An 18,698-nucleotide genomic window follows, 5' to 3' on the forward strand; every position below is an offset into this window, starting at 1 on the left:
ACTATTTCTCACTGGCATCTGCCTCCTCAGTACCCAGCGCAAAGCCCTCACGGCGTCCAGCGTGGGTCAGTGTTTACAGAATAGAATGGAAGTGGGGATGGAACCTGTGACTAATCTGACCTTTCCTGCTCCCTGCAGAGGCCGACCAGGGACGTGGGCAGCCCTGACGTGATGTGCTCGGCGAGGAGAGACCTTCCAGCCCGAGTGAGGTCTGCGTGACGCGTCTGGGGAGGCCGCCATCCGCCAGGCAGCCGCACGGTCGGCGGACGGGGTGACAGCCGCATTCTCCTGTGCCTACCACGTAACCAAAAATGAAGGAGAACTACTGTTTACAAGCCGCCCTGGTGTGCCTGGGCATGCTGTGCCACAGCCAGGCCTTCGCCACGGACCGGAGGAGCCACCTGCGACCCTCGTTCCATGGGCACCACGAGAAGGGCAAGGAGGGCCAGGTGCTGCAGCGCTCCAAGAGGGGTTGGGTCTGGAACCAGTTCTTCGTGATAGAGGAATACACGGGACCCGACCCTGTGCTCGTGGGCAGGGTAAGGCTGCTCTAACTGCATGCTCACTTCTCACTCCCCACCCTCTCCGGACAGGGGTCCTGGCAAAACAAAAATCTGGGAGGGAAGGTAGCAGTGGTCTGATCATCACTAAAATCCACCACATCCTATTCATTCATCCTTCCAGCTTTTTTTTTTTTTTTTTTAATTCCTAGGCATCCATGTTAAGAACACTTCTGTTTCCACTTGATATTATACCCTAAAAACTATGTTTTTAATGGCTACCCAGTAGTCTCTTGAATAGAAATGATGATTATTTATTTAACCATTCTCCAACTGGGGGCATTTCCCCCACGACGTCCAAACCCCAGCGAGGATGCCTTCCTTTGTGTTCTTATAATGCTCTGTACTATTTTCATCATGGCTCTTTCCCTGTAGTACACACGTCTGTGTATCCCTCTGTCTCCCTCACTGGACCCTGAGCCACTTCCATCAGGAACTGGTTCAATTTTGTATCCCCAGGTTCTGACACCAAAGCCCACTTCTGGGGACACCTCTGTGAATATTTGACAAGATGAATGGATGCGTCATGGGAATGGGTGGGATTCTATCCAGTTGGGCTCAGGGATGGAAAACCCCATTTCAGAAGGCTTGAGAGTCCTAGTACTACTGAGAAATCCTGCATTCTCTGAGTATCCCCTCCAAAAGTGCAAGGGTAGAAAGAGCCCAAAATATGTTTGAGGGCGTGTTCCCTGGTGATCTAGGGGTTAGGACTTGGCACCTTCCCTGAGGAGCCCCTGATGGGGGATTTGGTTCAGTCCCTAATAGGGGACCTGAGATCCTGCAAGCCGTGCAGCCACATTTCAAAACCCAAAATAAAAACAAACAAAATAACAAAATATGTTTGAAAAACTGACTGCCAGCTATCACTTGTGGTAAAACATACAGCCATCTTTCAGATACATAACACATAAGAGCAGAAAGCCTGCTATGTGAAGGTAAGAGGGAGGCAAATGGTAAACTGCAGTAGAATAGTCCCTGGCCCCAAAGAGTTCAGGGGCTAGTGGAAAAAGAGACACTTATCTAAGCAATTAAAAAAAAAAAAAACTAAGATAAGGAGTAGAATAATAAAGAAATTCACTAAAAGTGATTATGAATTTACGTGGCAAAGTTTAGGAAGCATGAAGGGAAGCTTCATGGAGACGATAGTAATAACTTGTGACCTGAAAGATGAGCAGGAGTTATCTAGTGAAAGGGGAGAGGGATAAGAGCAGATTTGTGGGGTTCTCATTTCTGAGCCTCATAGATTCCAATGAAGTTATCTTAGTTGCTGCTTAACATGGAACTACCATTCCATATTTATGGAATTGACATCTTTGGAAGAGGTTCATATTAGTGTCCTGATAATATTGTTAAGGGTTGGAAAAGGGTCTTTCTGAAGAGACGTACCAGAGCAGTTTCATCATTTATATCCAAAATGGAAAGATCACACCCAAAGTAGAAGTACCCTTGAGAAATGGAGCACAGGGAAATGATTGGCACATAGAATTCCTTCCATCAAGGAGATAGTCTCTATGCCCAGAGAGGAAGAAGAGACTTGAGCCACAGCAGGAGCTGTGTGGCTTGAACAATGTGGAGAGTGTCTGTGAATTGTTCTGAGAAAATAGAACTTTGGCCACAGGGACTTTCTCCGTAGGGAGCAGGGTGTGTGTTAGGGTGGGGAGGGCAAAAGACACAGGACCTAGAGGGCATCTCTATGGAGCAAGCAGGTGTTGTATCTACTAAAAGGCAGCGGCAGATACAAGAGGAGGGGAAAATCTAGGCATGTGAGAATGAACCAGATGTCAGATTGGATGGGGAAAGAAAGAAAAAGAAAGAAAGTGGTTAGAGCCTATGGAACTTCCCTTTGAGATAATGCTGATCTCTAGTTCTCCATGAATAGGAGGATTAGACTAGATGACTTGTTCCCTAAAAACCTTGATTTGGTGTCATTTGAAATTGAGTGATTTAGGATGTTCTGATGGAGAAGGCCATGGCACCCCACTCCAGTACTCTTGCCTGGAAAATCCCATGGATGGAGGAGCCTGGTAGGCTGCAGTCCATGGGATCGCGAAGAGTCGGACACGACTGAGCAACTTCCCTTTCACTTTTCACTTTCATGCATTGGAGAAGGAAATGGCAACCCACCCCAGTGTTCTTGCCTGGAGAATCCCAGGTACGGGGGAGCCTGGTGAGCTGCCGTCTATGGGGTCGCACAGAGTCGGACATGACTGAAGCGACTTAGCAGCAGCAGCAGCAGGATGTTCTGAAAATGTGGAATTTGGCAAACTATGGACTTTTAGATCTGCAGGGAGCAGAGTCTGCATCATGCTATGCTCTGCTGAGGGGATGGCCTCAGTCTTGGGAGTTAGGAATTGGCTGTGTCTGCCTCAGCAACTGATCCCTTGATAGAACTGAATGGGTTTCCAAACTGCTTTTTGTGTCCAAACTAATAAATGTCATTGTTAGTTGTGTGGTTAGTTGTTGTTGGAGAGGGCAAAAGGGAATTTATATCCAACTTTGAACTCTGAAAACAAGATAAAAAATATAAATGAGCACTATATTTAAATGTTTCAGTTACTTGGTTGATCATGAAATTTAATTCCCAAGAGTCTTCCCAAATTCATATGTAATATATAAAGGTCCCTAGAAACATTCCTTGTCTAGACTCCCATTAAAGGAAGTGTTGCATTGACTTCCTTGTTCCATATTCCACAGTCATGGCTGAGCTCCTGACTTTTGCCAAGTCTGAGGCAGAGAAAACAAACAAATATAAACAATTATGGGGGGTTAGGAGGACAGCCAGAAGACTGTCTGCCTCTACTGTGGAAACTTGTATGAAGATTGGGGCAATTTGAGTCATCCTTTGGAGCTTCTGTATATTCAGATAACTTTGTATGTTATAAACTGCATTATTCATAAGAAGTGTTTAGCCATAATTTCATGACAACACATAGCTTGTCATGAATAACAAGTTCTGAAGGAAAGTATTTTTTTCCCCCTAATAAGCACTATAGACTAAAATCAAAATGTAATTTGTACCTACAGGTATCCCTCTGTGCTGAAATAATTGGTGTTTCACTGAGGCAATGCAAATCCATTAGATATTTTGGGGAAAATTGAAGCAATGCAAAAAAATTTAAAAAGCAATGTATTCTATCCTGCTTTGTGATTCTGGGCAAGCTTTCTAGGTCTTGGTTTCATGATAATAATAATAATTAAAATCACATTAATAATAATATTAAAATGGCACTATAATAAACATTAAGATAATAATTTTAAGTAATAAGTATTATTATCATTATTACTTCCCTGAGAATAAAGCTTTTTAGTTTACACTAGGTTTTCTTAGGTAGTAGGTAGAACCAAGGGCTTTTTATCCACCTGCCTATTCTTGAAGCCTATGAGAACAGTGAAAGTAATGCTTATCTTTTCCCATAAAGGGTAAAATGAGGGCAGAAGAACTCAGATTAAGATGATAGCTGCAGAAATTTAGGTTGGACAACAAAGTACAGTAAAGACTTCATTGCTATGGGAAAGTTGGGTGTGGTCTTTAGGGGAGTTCCATGTTACAAAACACAGCAGAGTAAGGCAGAAGGCACAAGTGGGTGGTCCGGTGACCTGGATGACTTCCTGGCCCTGCCAAGTGTGGATTTAGGTGAGTTCCATCATTTTGCTGGGCTTTGTCAAAGGAGGGGAAAATCTCAAGGAACTAGTCTTTCTTTAGTCTAAGAAGCTGCATGTCTATCCGCCCTCTCCACGCACTCCGTGCTTATGAGAATGGGGGAGGTCCTCCAGGCAGAGTCCATCCCCAGAGCCTCATACTTTCTGTGCCACACAGCAGGTCATCCAGAAATCCTGATCAGTGAATTGTTTGCGGTAACAAAAGCCTGGCGTCCTTTGGAACCTTAGTGTCCTTTGGAAGAAGACTGAAATAATGACCTCTATACAATGGATGAGATCAATACATATATACCAGTTTGGAAGGGTCCTCTGAATTTACTGTGGTAGGAAAACAGAGTTGAGAGTGGTGTGTGCACAGTGCACTTTATTGTGTAAAAATAAACCGGAGCACATGTATTTGTATAAATAGTCCGGCATATGCATAGAATATGTCTTAGAGGACTCATGAGACACTGATAACAAGAGCTGTCTTTTACAGGGAAAATGAAGGCGTGGCAATCAGAACTTACAAGATTTACTTCTTGCTCAAATGTGTGTCTTTTACTTTCTATAATATGCATATATTTCATTCAAAATAGCTCTACTAATGTGTATTATATGTGTTTCATATGTGTGCATATGTAATAGGAAAGGGAGACGGAAAGCATGAATCTTAAAATTCAAATCTTCTGGACTCTGGCTTCACTGCTCCCCATATGTGCCCTTAGCCAAGACATCTTCTCTAAGATTACATTTCTTCATTTGTAAATGGGTTGAGAGTGTCTCCTTCTCAGTGTGTGTGTATGTCTGCATGTAAACAGTGTATTCTAGCAAACAGCATGTGAGTGTGTCTCTACCTCCCCAGAGCATCCGTCATGGAATTACAAGTCTCCATTTCTCTTTTCCTAGCTTCATTCCGATATTGACTCTGGTGATGGGAACATTAAATACATTCTCTCAGGTGAAGGAGCCGGAACCATTTTTGTGATTGATGACAAATCAGGGAACATTCATGCCACCAAGACATTGGACCGAGAGGAGAGAGCCCAGTACACGCTGATGGCTCAGGCGGTGGACAGGGACACCAACCGGCCCCTGGAGCCACCGTCGGAATTCATTGTCAAGGTCCAGGACATTAATGACAACCCTCCTGAGTTCTTACACGAGACCTATCACGCCAACGTGCCCGAGAGATCCAACGTGGGTACGTAAGGGAGGGGGGACGGACCTGCTCCACCTGCAGGCGTGCTGTCTCTGCGGGTGGGTGTGCTGTCTCTGCGGGTGGGTGGGCTGCTGCCCATTCTCCCAAGTCGGGATGTAGGATTTATGCTGTAGCTTCTATGTTCAAAATAACAAACAAAAAACATTTCATGTATATAGTTGAAGTTTCAGATATTTCAAATTGCCCTGACGTTTTAAACTGTAACCTTACAAAAGATGAGGAGGCATAGAAGAATAGGAAAAATGTGATGGAACTCAGGTCATCCTGGCCCTGGTGCTTGTTAACCTTTTGACTTGGAATCAGTTCCATCTGTTCTCTTAGCCTGAGTTTCTCCTCTGTAAAATGGGACTAAAAGTTTCGACTCATGTAGGATTATAAATAATAGACATCTGGTCACTAGCGCATGTTGGTGTTCAGTAAGTAATAGCGGCAGAGTTTGCCGCATGTCAGCACAGTGCTCATTAATGATTTACATGCCCTGTTGCATTTAATCTTTTCAGTGACTCATCTTTGCAATGAGGTAGGTCCTATTTGACATATTTTGTAAATGGGAAACCAAAGCTAGAAACAAGTTAATTATAATTTATTCAAGGTCATCTGAGCTATTAAGTGGATCCAGGATATACACCTCACCATGACACTGTGCCACCATCTGTTAGAATAATTCAGAAGCAGCCATGTCTTTCATCATGCATACAGACACCTAACATTGTTAGTGGACAATTCTCCTGGCAATAATGCTTGTTTGACTTTGTAGAATGCAGGTTGTTGTGCTTGCTTTTTGGAAGCATGCCTCATATTAAGAAGGGTTTGCTTTTCAGACAGTGACCAGGGCTGTTCTGATCAGGGAGTAAGTATGGTTATGAAATCAGAGATTTAAAGTTCTGATGAGCTTAAGGATCATCAGGGCCTAACTGCCCGTTTTACAGATGAGAAAACCAAGCACTGAGACTGAGAATCAATTTGCCCAAGAAAGTTAGGTACAGAAGTAACTCTAAAACCCTACCCCTCGGGACTTCCCTGGTGGTCCAGTGGTTAAGAATCTGCCTTGCAATGCAGGGGATGTGGGTTCAATCACTGGTCAGGGAACTCATATCCCACATGCCTTGGAGCAACTAAACCTATGAGCCGCAACCAGAGAGTCTGCACACCGCAACGACAGGTCCTGCATGAAGCACCTAAGACTGGGGGCAGCCAAATAAAGATTTAAAAAACTACTCCTTCCACTTGGCATATACAGCTTGTGGTGCAAAAAAAAAAAAAAAAAAAAAAAAGCCCTCTTCTCCTCCAACTAACGTGAAACCCTTCTCATACTTTATAAAAACTCACCTGGGCCTATTCTGTCTTGTCTTTGCCTTGCCCAATTCTTTAGTTTCTCAGTAGTCACCTGGGGACTTTTAATGAGAAGCAGCAGACATCAAAGAAATCATTAAATGAGGACAACAGTGTCAGCAGCTGAGCCAGGGGGAGAAGGCCAGTCATCAAAAAGGATGCTCCAGGGGAATTTTCATTGACCCCATGTCTTGGGGCAGCTTAGTGCTTAAGGATTAATATCAGACTTTGCATCGTGGCCTATGAGAGTTGTCTGCTGTCAGACAGTACTGGATTGGAATCATGGCTGTACCTCTGACCAACCAGGTCAACCCAGACAACAGCTTACATCTTTCTCAGTTTTCATTTTGTCATCTATAACATGAGGATAATGTAAACTCTGATGAGGGTTAAATAAACATAGATGTAAAATACAAAGAGTTTTAATGAACTTAGTGGATTTCTTGAAGCAAATTAAGCATAAAAAATAATACTTTCACAAGCTCTACCATGAAAATAGAAAATAGAGCTTATTAATGCCATTACAATTGTCCATGATTTAGAATAGTACCTAGTTTTGTGGGATGAATCCTCCCCCAAAAGTTGTTTGTATGAAAAAATGAATTACAGAATTTTTTTAAAAAGTAAAATTTGTTCTTACACTGTGTGAAAATCACCAGCGAACTTGTAGATCAGAGGGCTGACGGGCTGTATAAACGGGCTGCCTTGCCTCTCACATGGAACCTGGCTCCTCGGTTGAAACTGTCACGGAAAGAACTTGGGCTTGGTTGTTTGCTGGGTAGAGGTTAGAATCCTGACTCTGACAGTGGCCACTTTGCAAAACAGCCTGCAGAACTTCCTACCTGTCATACTCAGTACCTCACAAGCACAATGAACGTAGAAAGCACCTAGCAGAGGGGCGGAATACTTGGAACATGCCCCAAACAGTGCTTGGCACAGAGGGATTCTATAATTACCAGCTCTCTCCCTTGACCATCTCCCCTGCCCCATTCTGAACCGTAAAGGAATAAAGGGTTTTCCTACGAAAAACAGAATCCCCGCTTCTTTCAATTCCCTGGTTTCTTTCCACTGTGGCTCGCAATTGCTGGCCTTAGATCTCACCAGATGTCTACTGGTGATTTCTGTTGTGTGACTACCAGACCCATTGCAGGTGGGAAGATGCAATTTTCATGCCAGTAGGGAACAACATTCTGTACAATATTTATGGCCATAAATTAATTAAAATGTAGTATTAGCAGCCATTTTATTACATGCAAAGCAGCAATAAAATGATGTATTTATTGCTCTGCTACAGATGGAAGACTGCACTCTGTCCTTTCATGAAAAGCAATTCATCATTAATTATCCTTTATTATACTCTTTGGGAAGATTTTTATTTAATTATTTCATATACTGAACATTCCAGTTGCATGGGCCTTAGAATGTTTTTGCAATAATGTTCACATTATTATTTTAACTACTAAGCATAGCAGGATGCACTATGAATATAGAAAGTTCATTTTTAAACTATGGGGATTAAAAAGGGAGGGGGGAGGAAGGGAAATTACTTTTGCATCTCAGTCTGGAAAATCAAAGCATATTGGGGCTCTCGTTAGTTTTTAATCTTAAGACAAAATTTGCAAACTAGCATATAATTTGAAAAGCGGAGGGATTGTCTCTAATGAATATTTCACTTTTAAGGAACGTCAGTGATCCAGGTGACAGCTTCAGACGCAGATGACCCCACCTATGGAAACAGTGCCAAGTTAGTGTACAGCATCCTGGAAGGACAACCCTACTTTTCAGTAGAAGCACAGACAGGTACCATGGAATGGCGTTGTGATTTGTGACACATTGTAAATAAGGAGTCCAGGCCTGCTGGCTGAAACCTTTTAGAGTCTCAGTTTTCTAAAATATAAAATGGGCCACCTAACAAGACTATTGTGCAGTGTAGACACTGTGCATTGCCTGGCCTGTAGTAAACATTCAATGAACTATGCTTATGACTGCTTTTATTTGTATTGCAGCATGTCACATACTGCACATGGCCTGGCCTGTAGTTAGCACCCAATGAATTATACTTGTGACTGCTTTTGTTTGTATTGCGCCATGTCACAGCAATAAATATAATCCTAGACTGCAACTTTCCTCTTGATATCAGTTCTTAAAACTCAACTTCAACTTAAAAATGTATCTTCAAATATGTTTTATCATAAAATTCAACTGTGGATCCAAATTAAGAGACCATAGGACTTGAGGACTTTTAAAAACTGGCAGCTCTCAAAGCTTGAAGACCTCTGTGCAGGGTTGGGGGTGGTGGGGGTGGGAACTGATGAGGCTCAGGTATGTCTGGGAGGTGGCACATCCCCACCTCCTCTGCTGAGCTTCGAGGTTCCCAACAGGCATTAACATCCAAAAAGGAGGTTCTGCAAATCCTTACAGAAAACAAATAGCAAACAAAAAGAGTGAACGAATATGCCAGCCAAAACCTACACCAAATATTTCACTCCATGTGTACCAAATTTGATTCTAGGATCCTTTTATTAGAATAAACACTAAAATCCCATGAAACTGTCAGTCCACAGTATTATACCTCAAACTCCCTTCTTTTTTCCACAATATACCCCCATATGTTTGCAAAATATTTACAAAAAATCCACTTATATTAATACAGTTGAAATTTATCAAATATATGCATATATGTGTGTGTGTGTGTATAATATTATATTGCATAGCCTGCCAATCAGATATTTTGCCTGCTTACCGAATATAATTTCCACTTACCTATGTGATCATTTGTTTGTAGACACTATGCTTTGGATCACAATTTAGGGGGCTACTTGCTATGATTTCATCAAAGGCATTTACCAATTAATTTTGCCAAGCATAAATGTGGAATTGCATCTAAGTTTTTGAGATACTAAAATTGCTGGAGGGACTCTAGTTGCAATATTCGTTATCTCAAGGACTCATGTTAGGAAGGACAAATTTGAACCTACCAAATTATTTAACAGACAAGAAAACGAGGCTCAGCGAGTTGAAGAATATTGCTGAAAAAAATACAAACATCGGGGTCAGAAAAGGATAAGGGCTTAAAGCTTCCACGACACTCTCTTAGATTTCCAGTGTAAATGTTGCTACATCTACAGACAGAAAAAGCTTGCACGTGTTCCCAAAAGATTTTAAGGGAACATGGTTTCCACACGAGTAATGCACTAATATACAGAGATCATGTAGAATTTAATTATTAATGTATCCTTGTCAGTGATAGGTGATAGTAAACAACTAGAGTTGACATAAGCATTGTGTATATTTCTAACCCATTTGTTATACACTTAAAAAGCTAATATTAACATTTTAGTGTATTGCCATTTACTTTTAACTTAAAATAGACCAGAGTAATGTTTCTAAGAATTATATGCAGGCATTGATAGTCAAAGGATTCTGCTGACAGTCCAGAAGCATGGGTTTATGCTATGGATGCTCATGTAGTGGGTCCTCAAATGTATCAGTCTTTAGCATCTTTAATTGTTATACCTGAGAAGGATGAGATTATAATTTGCATTTATAGTACAACATATAAAACATAAAATTTTAATGCTACATTAATAACGATGGCAGTTTGCTGGAAAATATGTCTATATGATGCTCCAAGTATGGCTACTTTTGATGATAAATATGTTGGAGTGACTCTTCTGTGCGGACAGCTGCTGTTTTATTCATCTCTGCTTCCTGTGCCTAGACCTTTCTTGTTATAATGTAATTAATGAAGATCTGTGGTGTTCCCTGCTCGCCTGTCCAGGTATCATCAGAACTGCCCTTCCCAACATGGATAGGGAAGCCAAGGAGGAGTACCATGTGGTGATCCAGGCCAAGGACATGGGTGGACACATGGGTGGACTCTCAGGGACAACCAAAGTGACGATCACACTGACCGACGTCAACGACAACCCACCAAAGTTTCCGCAGAGTAAGTCAGCGGGCTTGGTTTTCACTTTCCAATGGTGCCACAGCCAACTCTCTTCTCTGACCCATCCCTGCTATACTCAACTTTCCAGAAGGAATCTAGAGTAACGGAGGCTCTTTATAACATTCTTGATAAAAAAAAAAACAAAACACAGAAGACAGCAGTAATAACAACAGAAATCTTAAGTGGAGGAGAGGTAGTGGGAGAAAGTGGGAGAAAGGCATGGAATGTTTCACAACCCTGGAAAGAGAAAAATCCATTTTGCTAGGCACTCATAATGTGATGTAGTAATTAATTAACTTTTCTGCCTCAGTGTTCTCATTTCTAACCTGAATATGTAATCGTAGCTGGATCAGTTCTCTATTGCTACCTAACAAACTACTTCGGATCTTGTGCTTTAAAACAATAATAATTGTTTATTTTGTCATGAGTCTGAAATGTGGGCAAAACCTGAAAGAGGCAGCTTGTTTCTGTTTCACAGCATCAGTTGGCAGAGTTTGACTGAGGCTAGAAGATCCACTTCCAAGCTGGTTCAGTCACGAGGCTGGCAAGTTAATGTCAGCTGTTGCTTCCCGTCCGTGTCAGCCTCTCCAAGGAGTGGCTTGGATGGGTTCTGAAAGTGAGAAGAGCCCCAAGGACACCAAGTAGAAACTGTATTGCCTGTTGTAACCGAGCTTCAGAAATCACATAGCATCATTTCCACTGTAGTCATAAGACTGCTCAAATTTAAGTGGAGTTCTTACAGACCCCACCTTTCAAGGGAAGGACTGTTAAAGCCTCTTTGAAAGAGAAGCATATGGGTTGGGAGATACTGTTTGGACTATTTTTGCAAAATAAAATCTTCCACAAGACTCAGTTAATAGGATACTGGGACTCCCCCGGTGGTCCAGTGATTAAGAATTTGTCTTGCAGTGCAGGAGACACAGGTTCAATCCCTGGTCGGGGCATTAGGATCCTACATGCTCTGGGGAAACTGGGCCCACGTGCTGCAACTACTGAGCCCGAGCCACAGCTAGAGAGTCCATGTGCCAAGATCTTGCGTGCTGCAGCTAAGACCCAGCAGAGCAAAATAGACAAATAAATATTTAAAAAAAACATTTAAATTAGTTGGATATTGTTAGAACTACATGAGCTACTGTAGAATCTTACAATGATGTCTGGCATAAGCTCTCAACAAAGGTTAGCCATTGTTATAATCTAGGTGATTATGGTCCTACAAAATTAATAGGATTGCAGCAGGAAATAAAAGAAAAATAATTTGAAAGGTCATTATTAACAATCATAATTACAACAACTACAACCTTTCAATGAATAGTTACTACTATTGCAAATCTCTATGAGAGCCTCTATTTCACAGATAAAACTGGGTTCCATGGAAGGTGCTGTAAGTTGCCTGAAGAATTACAGCATAGCCAGATTTTGAACACAAATCTGGTTATGTGTAAAGTGCAGGTATAGACAGAGGTACAGTATAACCATAATGATGCTGGTGCTGATAGATCATGGGGAGTTCAGCATGAAAGCTTCTTTATTAGATTAGCTGGTAGAGCCTATGAGTTTATTGCCAGAGAGATGGCACTTTTTACAAATGAGAAAACAGGGAAGGCCACCAAGTATGGTCCCAGAAAGGACCATGGTCACTCAAAGGAATTCAAAGACAACAATCTCTGGAAGGGAGACATTAAGGTGGAGGATTACAGGGTGACAGCCAATTCTCATAAAGTCCCCAAAGAGATGAAGATTACTTTGCTTGGTCAGGCACAAGATTCAGCATCCCCAATAAGCTTAAGCCTCATAGAGCACTCTAAGAAGCTGCATGCTCCATTATCCACACTCTGAAACTGTCTGGTATGGATGCTGGATGGAAAGGACCATGCGGGGCTATTAGCAGGCGGTGATCAATGTCCTTGCTCACCTGCCGGCATAGAGTGAAGGTACATCACTGCTGTGAAGATAACCAGTTTTATAGCTGTGGACTTGAATGAGATTTAGAGAAAATTACCTGAGAGCAAGTTTTTCTAAACCTTGATGTAAATTGGTAATTATCTACAGAGACTCCCATCTCCTACTTGTGCTTTATCATGGAGGACATGGTGTGTTTAAGTTGAATATGGGTCTGAACAGAAAGCAGTCACAGCCAAACAATATAGATAAATGTACACAGAGTATGAAAATTGATAAAATCCACGTAAGGAGAAACTAAAGCTTAAATTGCTTAAGTAGCTTGTCCCAAACTACTAGGTTTGGCGGTGACAGAGGCAGAGATATCCAACCCTTGCTTCTCTACGTTGTTTCGCAGAGAATATTTTTTTAATTCTGATGATACAATTGAGATGATCTCAAGTCTTATTTCTGTAATGAAACCTTTCAGCAACTTCCTACACGTTTTTAAAGAAACTCGGACATCTTTTCCGGCTCCTGCAGTGCCCTTTGTGCACAGTTAGGCCCCAGCCCATTTACACTGATTTCCTACCAGAAGGCTGCAATCACACCTGTGGTCTTACTCTTCTGTATATATTCACTGTTTTCACTTTAGGGTTTTTGCAATTTGCTGTTTGCTTTGTTTGTACTTTCATCCCCAGATATTTACATGATTTATCCGGCCCAGTCCTTTCAGGAGATATTCACACACACTCACATGAACACACTCACACACAACATACACTTATACACAGTCACACTTATACACTTTCATTATCCTTTGTCCCTTACTGTATTTTTCTCCTTCTTAGCAATGATATCAGAGTATATATACATATGATTTTTTTTTCTCTGTAGAAGGAGGGAAGAATCTTGACTCTTTCATTTACTACTGAGTTCCCAAAGGCTAGGACAGTGCTCAGCATATAGTAGGTTCCCAATACATATTAAATCTATGTGGAAATGTCACACTGTGAGAAACCTTTCCATATAAGATATTCATTCATCTAATGGTGAAGGAGGTAAAGTAAGAAGAGAGTCAAATATAGAGCTGGAAGGATCATGACCTTGAAAGACAAAATTTGCATTTGACTTTAAAATAAATATGGAGCTACAGAAGGCTTTTAAACAGAGAAGACATTCTCTTTCTGGGCACCTGGGAGTGCCATATGTGAGCCTGAGAATGAACTCTGGGCCATTCCAAAGACGTGAAGAGAGGTTTTGATTTTTTTTGAATGTGTGAAGATATGCATGGGCCTCCATCAGTTCCTGATGGGAAATGTAACTGGGCATTGTTTTCCTTTCTCACATGTGGCAGATGCCCCCACCCTACCACCCTGGACCCTGATATTATTTCATCATTCTTTACAGAAAACATTTCTTTGACAAGCAAGCTGTGTGGGATCTTCCTTGCATCCATTCACTTCTTTTCATGTTTTCAATCAATAGGAAGCTCAGTGTCAAACCCTTTGAGAAATTTATTGGGATTCAATGAAATCTAAAGTCTTACAGCTGCCAAATAAAAGGGAAAATAAAAATAGATATCTTCTTCTTCTAGGCGTATACCAGATGTCTGTGTCAGAAGCAGCTGTCCCAGGGGAGGAAGTGGGAAGAGTGAAGGCTAAAGATCCAGACATTGGAGAGAATGGCTTAGTCACGTACAATATTGTTGATGGAGATGGGATGGAATTGTTTGAAATCACAACGGACTATGAAACACAGGAGGGCGTGGTGAAACTGAAAAAGGTGAGTTAGGGTGAGGAGTCAGATGTGGCAGCAGTGTGGCCTGCTTTGCCAGGACAAGGCTGCAGGAAACAAAGAGTTGAAGGCTAAAAACTGAGAATATGGACAACTGAGGGCTGGACCTCAGACTTTGCAGCTGAGCTTTGAGCTTTTGGGAGAGAACAGAACTATATTCCAGAGGGAGCTGGCAGAAGGGACTGATGATGCCTACCTGAGATTGATAGTTTTTATATAACTTGGGGACTATAGTCAATAATAATGTAATATCTTGCTATTGTGACAGATGACAATCAGACTTGCCATTTTGAAATGTATACAAATATCAAATCACTGTGTTGTACACCAGGAACTAGCATGGTACTGTAGGTCAATTATTCTTCAAAAACCAACCAAAAAACAGACTCATGGACAAAGAGATCAGATGTATGGTTATCAGAGGTGGAGGATGGGGAAAGGGGAAGTTGGATGAAGGCAGTCAAAAGGGAAAAACTCCCATTTATAAGACGAATAAGTATTAGGGATATAATTAATACTGCTGAATGTTATACATGAAAGTTGTTCAGTGAGTAAATCCTTAAGAGTTTTCATCAAAAAGAAATTTTTGCTTTTTCTTTTGTATCTATATGAGATGATGAATGTTCACTAAACTTACTGTGGTAATGATTTCATGATGTATGAAAGTCAGATTTTATACTGTATATCTTAAGCTTATACAGTACTGTATGTCAATTATATCTCAGTAAAACTGGAAGAAAGAGAGGGGGTGATAATACTTGCCTTGAGATTACTGATTAGTTCTTGTATGCCTTGGCACAGTTTCCTCAGGGAAAGAAAGATGTTTAGATAAATCTAGATTTTGGAGCAGCCCTCAGCATGCATGAGGTTTCCTCGTTGGATCTGCCAAGCTGAGTCTATTAATATAGATTCTCCAGAACTTTTCCCATCTCAAACATCCAAGGTCTGTTACATTATTAGGCCTTCTATGAAACGTGAACCAAACCCTCTGCTCAATTTTCTCTCAGAACTGAGCCTGAGAAACAAAAATAATGGATCTTCCCTCATAGTCAGCTAAATTGTTGCTAAAAATGTGTTCCTGGGATTAATTCACTACAAAGATGAGCTTATTGTTTATTCTTATTTTGTTTTTTTAATTTATTCAATTCTAAATATTGGCCAGAGACAGCCTGTGACTCATACTAACCTTTGTTTGGTATATGATGAAAATCATATAAAATAGATGGTAGTATCCCTGTGGGCAATGATACCTTAGTTTAATTAGGAGGAGGCTGGGGCTCAGACAGGTTAAATAATTTAATCCTGTTGTAATCACACAGCTAGCAATTTAAAGACATGGAATTCAAAATTAATGTATTCTAAAACATCTTTCCACTTAAGGCATTTTGGAAATAGCTGGACCAAAAAGGTTTTATAAAAGAGAGCCAGATTGGTTTTGCTTTCAGTGTATATTCTAGTAAAACGATTACCACCCCCCCCACACCGATTTACCACTTGAGAAATCAATATCTCTCCATCATTAAAGTATAAGGAGTATCAAATCTGAATTGGATGATGGAATTACCTTGGTTTTAATCAAACATTCATTTTCAACTTGATTTTGTAGCCTGAAGATTAAGCTCCTTGGTATGATGGGAAAGATTGGACTTGAACACTGATGAAAAAATTAATTTCAAGAACCAATAAAGAGTTTAGCTGCTGGAGAGGAGGCAAGGGTGGGATGGGAGGGAGATTCCTGGGAGGAATCTTTTAGTAAAGGGAGCAGGGAGAGATGTGTTCTCAGAAGCCCACTTTTCACAACATATGAAAGCAACGTTGTTGGGTTTGGGAGAAATATGAGGGGACCCAAAGACAAAGAAAGTAGGAGTGACTCTGTCGTGAAAGAGTATGGAAGTTGGGTAAACTTTGGATATATGGAAAAATCAACATTAGTGATGATGAATGGTATAGTTTCCGAAGCCTAATCACCAGCCACAAGGGGCTGGGATAATCACTCCCTCTGGTTTCTCCTCTGGAAAAGTAGCTGTGTGAATTGGCCTGTAGCATAGAGCTGTCAACTTGCTTTGTTAATTAATATGACTATCCCTCCTGCCTGACACTGACATACAAGCAGTGACATCAACGATTCCTGCCCGCATCCTTGGCTGTTCAAATAATTGGGTAGTTGGTTATGCTAAGGTTGTCACCTGTTTTCAGTGTATTCAGGGTATGAACACACACTGTGTCTCTAAAATCTGAAACATTTAAGTCACCCCATGGGACTAACACATTGCAAATGAGCTCTCTGCATATGATTAATTTGCACATTTCCCCCCAATTCAATGTGTTTATTTCAGGCAAAGGAATAATCTTCCATAAAGCACTGATGTTTAGGTTGAAAACAGTAGGATGTTCTTTCATTTGTAAAAGAACATTTCCTTAAACTTATAGCATAAAGTTCTAACTGTCCAGGAGGAAAAAAAAATATTGAGAGGTGAATTTAATAGAGTAAATTGATGGAAGCATTATATATTATTTAATAATATAAAAAGATGTCGAGAGACCCACCAAACTATTTTTGCCTTTTAAAAATATTCTCTAATATAGTTGTTTTTTTTTTCACTTGTTTCTTAATTCATTCAACTTATTTTTCTACCAAGAGTGATTGAGTTTTTATTATTTGTCAGGCAGGCCCTTTGTGAGAGGCTGGACATCTAAAATTGAAGAAACAGAGTTCTGGTCACAGGGAGATCAGAATTTAACAGGACAGTTAAGCAAAAAAGACAATTAAAATAGAGAGGGTGTTTCTGACCCTTGAGATTTTTAACAGGACAGAGACTTCTTTGATGTAGGGGGCAGTTCTGTGCATTGTATGGTGTTTAGCAACATCCTGATCTCTCCTTACTTGATGTCAGAAAGCACACACCCAGCCCCACCAGCTGTGATGATAAAATATAGCTCCAGACAAAGCCTAATATTCCCTGGGGTGAGGTACGGCAAAATCACTTCCTGGTTGAGAAGCAACTGTGATAACACGTGATAGTGTCTATGAATATGGGTCATGGATGACCACTTACAGGGAGCAGTTCTAGAGCTACGTCTTCATAGGTGAGTAGGAATTTATCAAGTGGATAAGGAGAGAAGGGTCAGAGAACACTAGTGCCTGAAGGACTGGTCTTGATGAAAACAGGACACATTTAAGAAACTTGAGTGAGTTCAGTCTTGAGGGTTTTGAGATGGATACAGTGGGACCAGTTGAAAAAATCTTGCTAGAATTCAAGAGAGAAATTACAAAGACTGGAAGAAGGCAGAAGAGATAAACGTAAAGAATTTAAGAGTTACTTAGGAGTTACTCATGTATTGAATGGGCTTCCCTGGTGGCTTAGACGGTGAAGAATCTGCCTGCAGTGCAGGAGACCCCGGGTTCAATGCCTAGGTTGGGAAGTTCCACTAGAGAAGGGAAAGGCTACCCACTCCAGTATTCTTGCCTGGAGAATTTCATGGACAGAAAAGAAGCCTGAAGGGCTCTAGCCTATGGGGTCACAAAGAGTTGGACCTGAGTGACTAACACTTTCACTTTCTTGTACTGAATAGCTTAGAAAATAATAAATATTTCTTGAATACCCTGTGTGAGACAGAGTAAGTGTCAGGCTTATAAAAGAGAGAGAGAAACGGAGGAGCTGCCTTCAGCATATTGAGATGATCTCTGTGTGACTAGCTGAAGAAGAACCAGTGCAAAGTAAAAATGAGACCTGTAGGTGGCTTGGTGGACTTAGAAAAATCCGATGCTGCAACAGCTTTGACTGAATGGGATTCCCAGTTATCACTGAGAGATCTCTTCATGGTCTCTGAGGTATTCGCTTTCAAACAAATAAACTCCTTGTAAAGCAGTGAGAGAGCAGCATTAGAAGGCATTTTAAATATTTTTAAAATAACAATTTTAATAAAGCCACTTTTATGCCTGATTATGGCTTCCCCAGTGGCTCAGTGGTTAAAAAAAAAAACAGAGTGCCTACAATGCAGAAGCCACAGGAGACGTGGGTTCAATCCTGGGTTTGGAAGATCCCCTGGAGGAGGAATGGAAACCCTCTCCAGTATTCTTGCCTGGAGAATCCCCTGGACAAAGGAATCTGGTAGTCTACAGTCCATGGGGTCACAGAGTCAGACACAACTGAAGTGACTTAGCATGCACTCATGCATGCCTGATTATTTCTTTATGTTCTCTGTCCACGTATATATAGATGTGGATGTGTAACATTTAACACAGTTGCAGTCATTGAGTAATCAGATGTGTTAACTTAATAGCACATCATAAATGTCTTACATGCTGTTATATAATATA

General features: G+C 41.0%; 1 protein-coding gene across 3 annotated transcripts in view; it reads left to right on the forward strand.

Annotated features, from left to right (window-relative positions):
* Positions 1-18,698, forward strand: part of CDH11 (cadherin 11) — a 154,519-nt gene that overhangs the window by 103,024 nt on the left and 32,797 nt on the right. For all 3 annotated transcript variants that reach the window (XM_027516388.1, XM_027516389.1, XM_027516390.1), the window contains exons 3-7: positions 139-539; positions 5,109-5,403; positions 8,434-8,553; positions 10,535-10,702; positions 14,178-14,365. In XM_027516388.1, coding sequence (XP_027372189.1) covers positions 312-539; positions 5,109-5,403; positions 8,434-8,553; positions 10,535-10,702; positions 14,178-14,365 — 999 coding nt within the window. In that variant the 5' untranslated portion in view covers positions 139-311. The remainder of the gene's footprint in view (positions 1-138; positions 540-5,108; positions 5,404-8,433; positions 8,554-10,534; positions 10,703-14,177; positions 14,366-18,698) is intronic.

Source organism: Bos indicus x Bos taurus, chromosome 18 (assembly GCF_003369695.1).
Source record: "Bos indicus x Bos taurus breed Angus x Brahman F1 hybrid chromosome 18, Bos_hybrid_MaternalHap_v2.0, whole genome shotgun sequence".
NCBI lineage: Eukaryota > Metazoa > Chordata > Mammalia > Artiodactyla > Bovidae > Bos > Bos indicus x Bos taurus.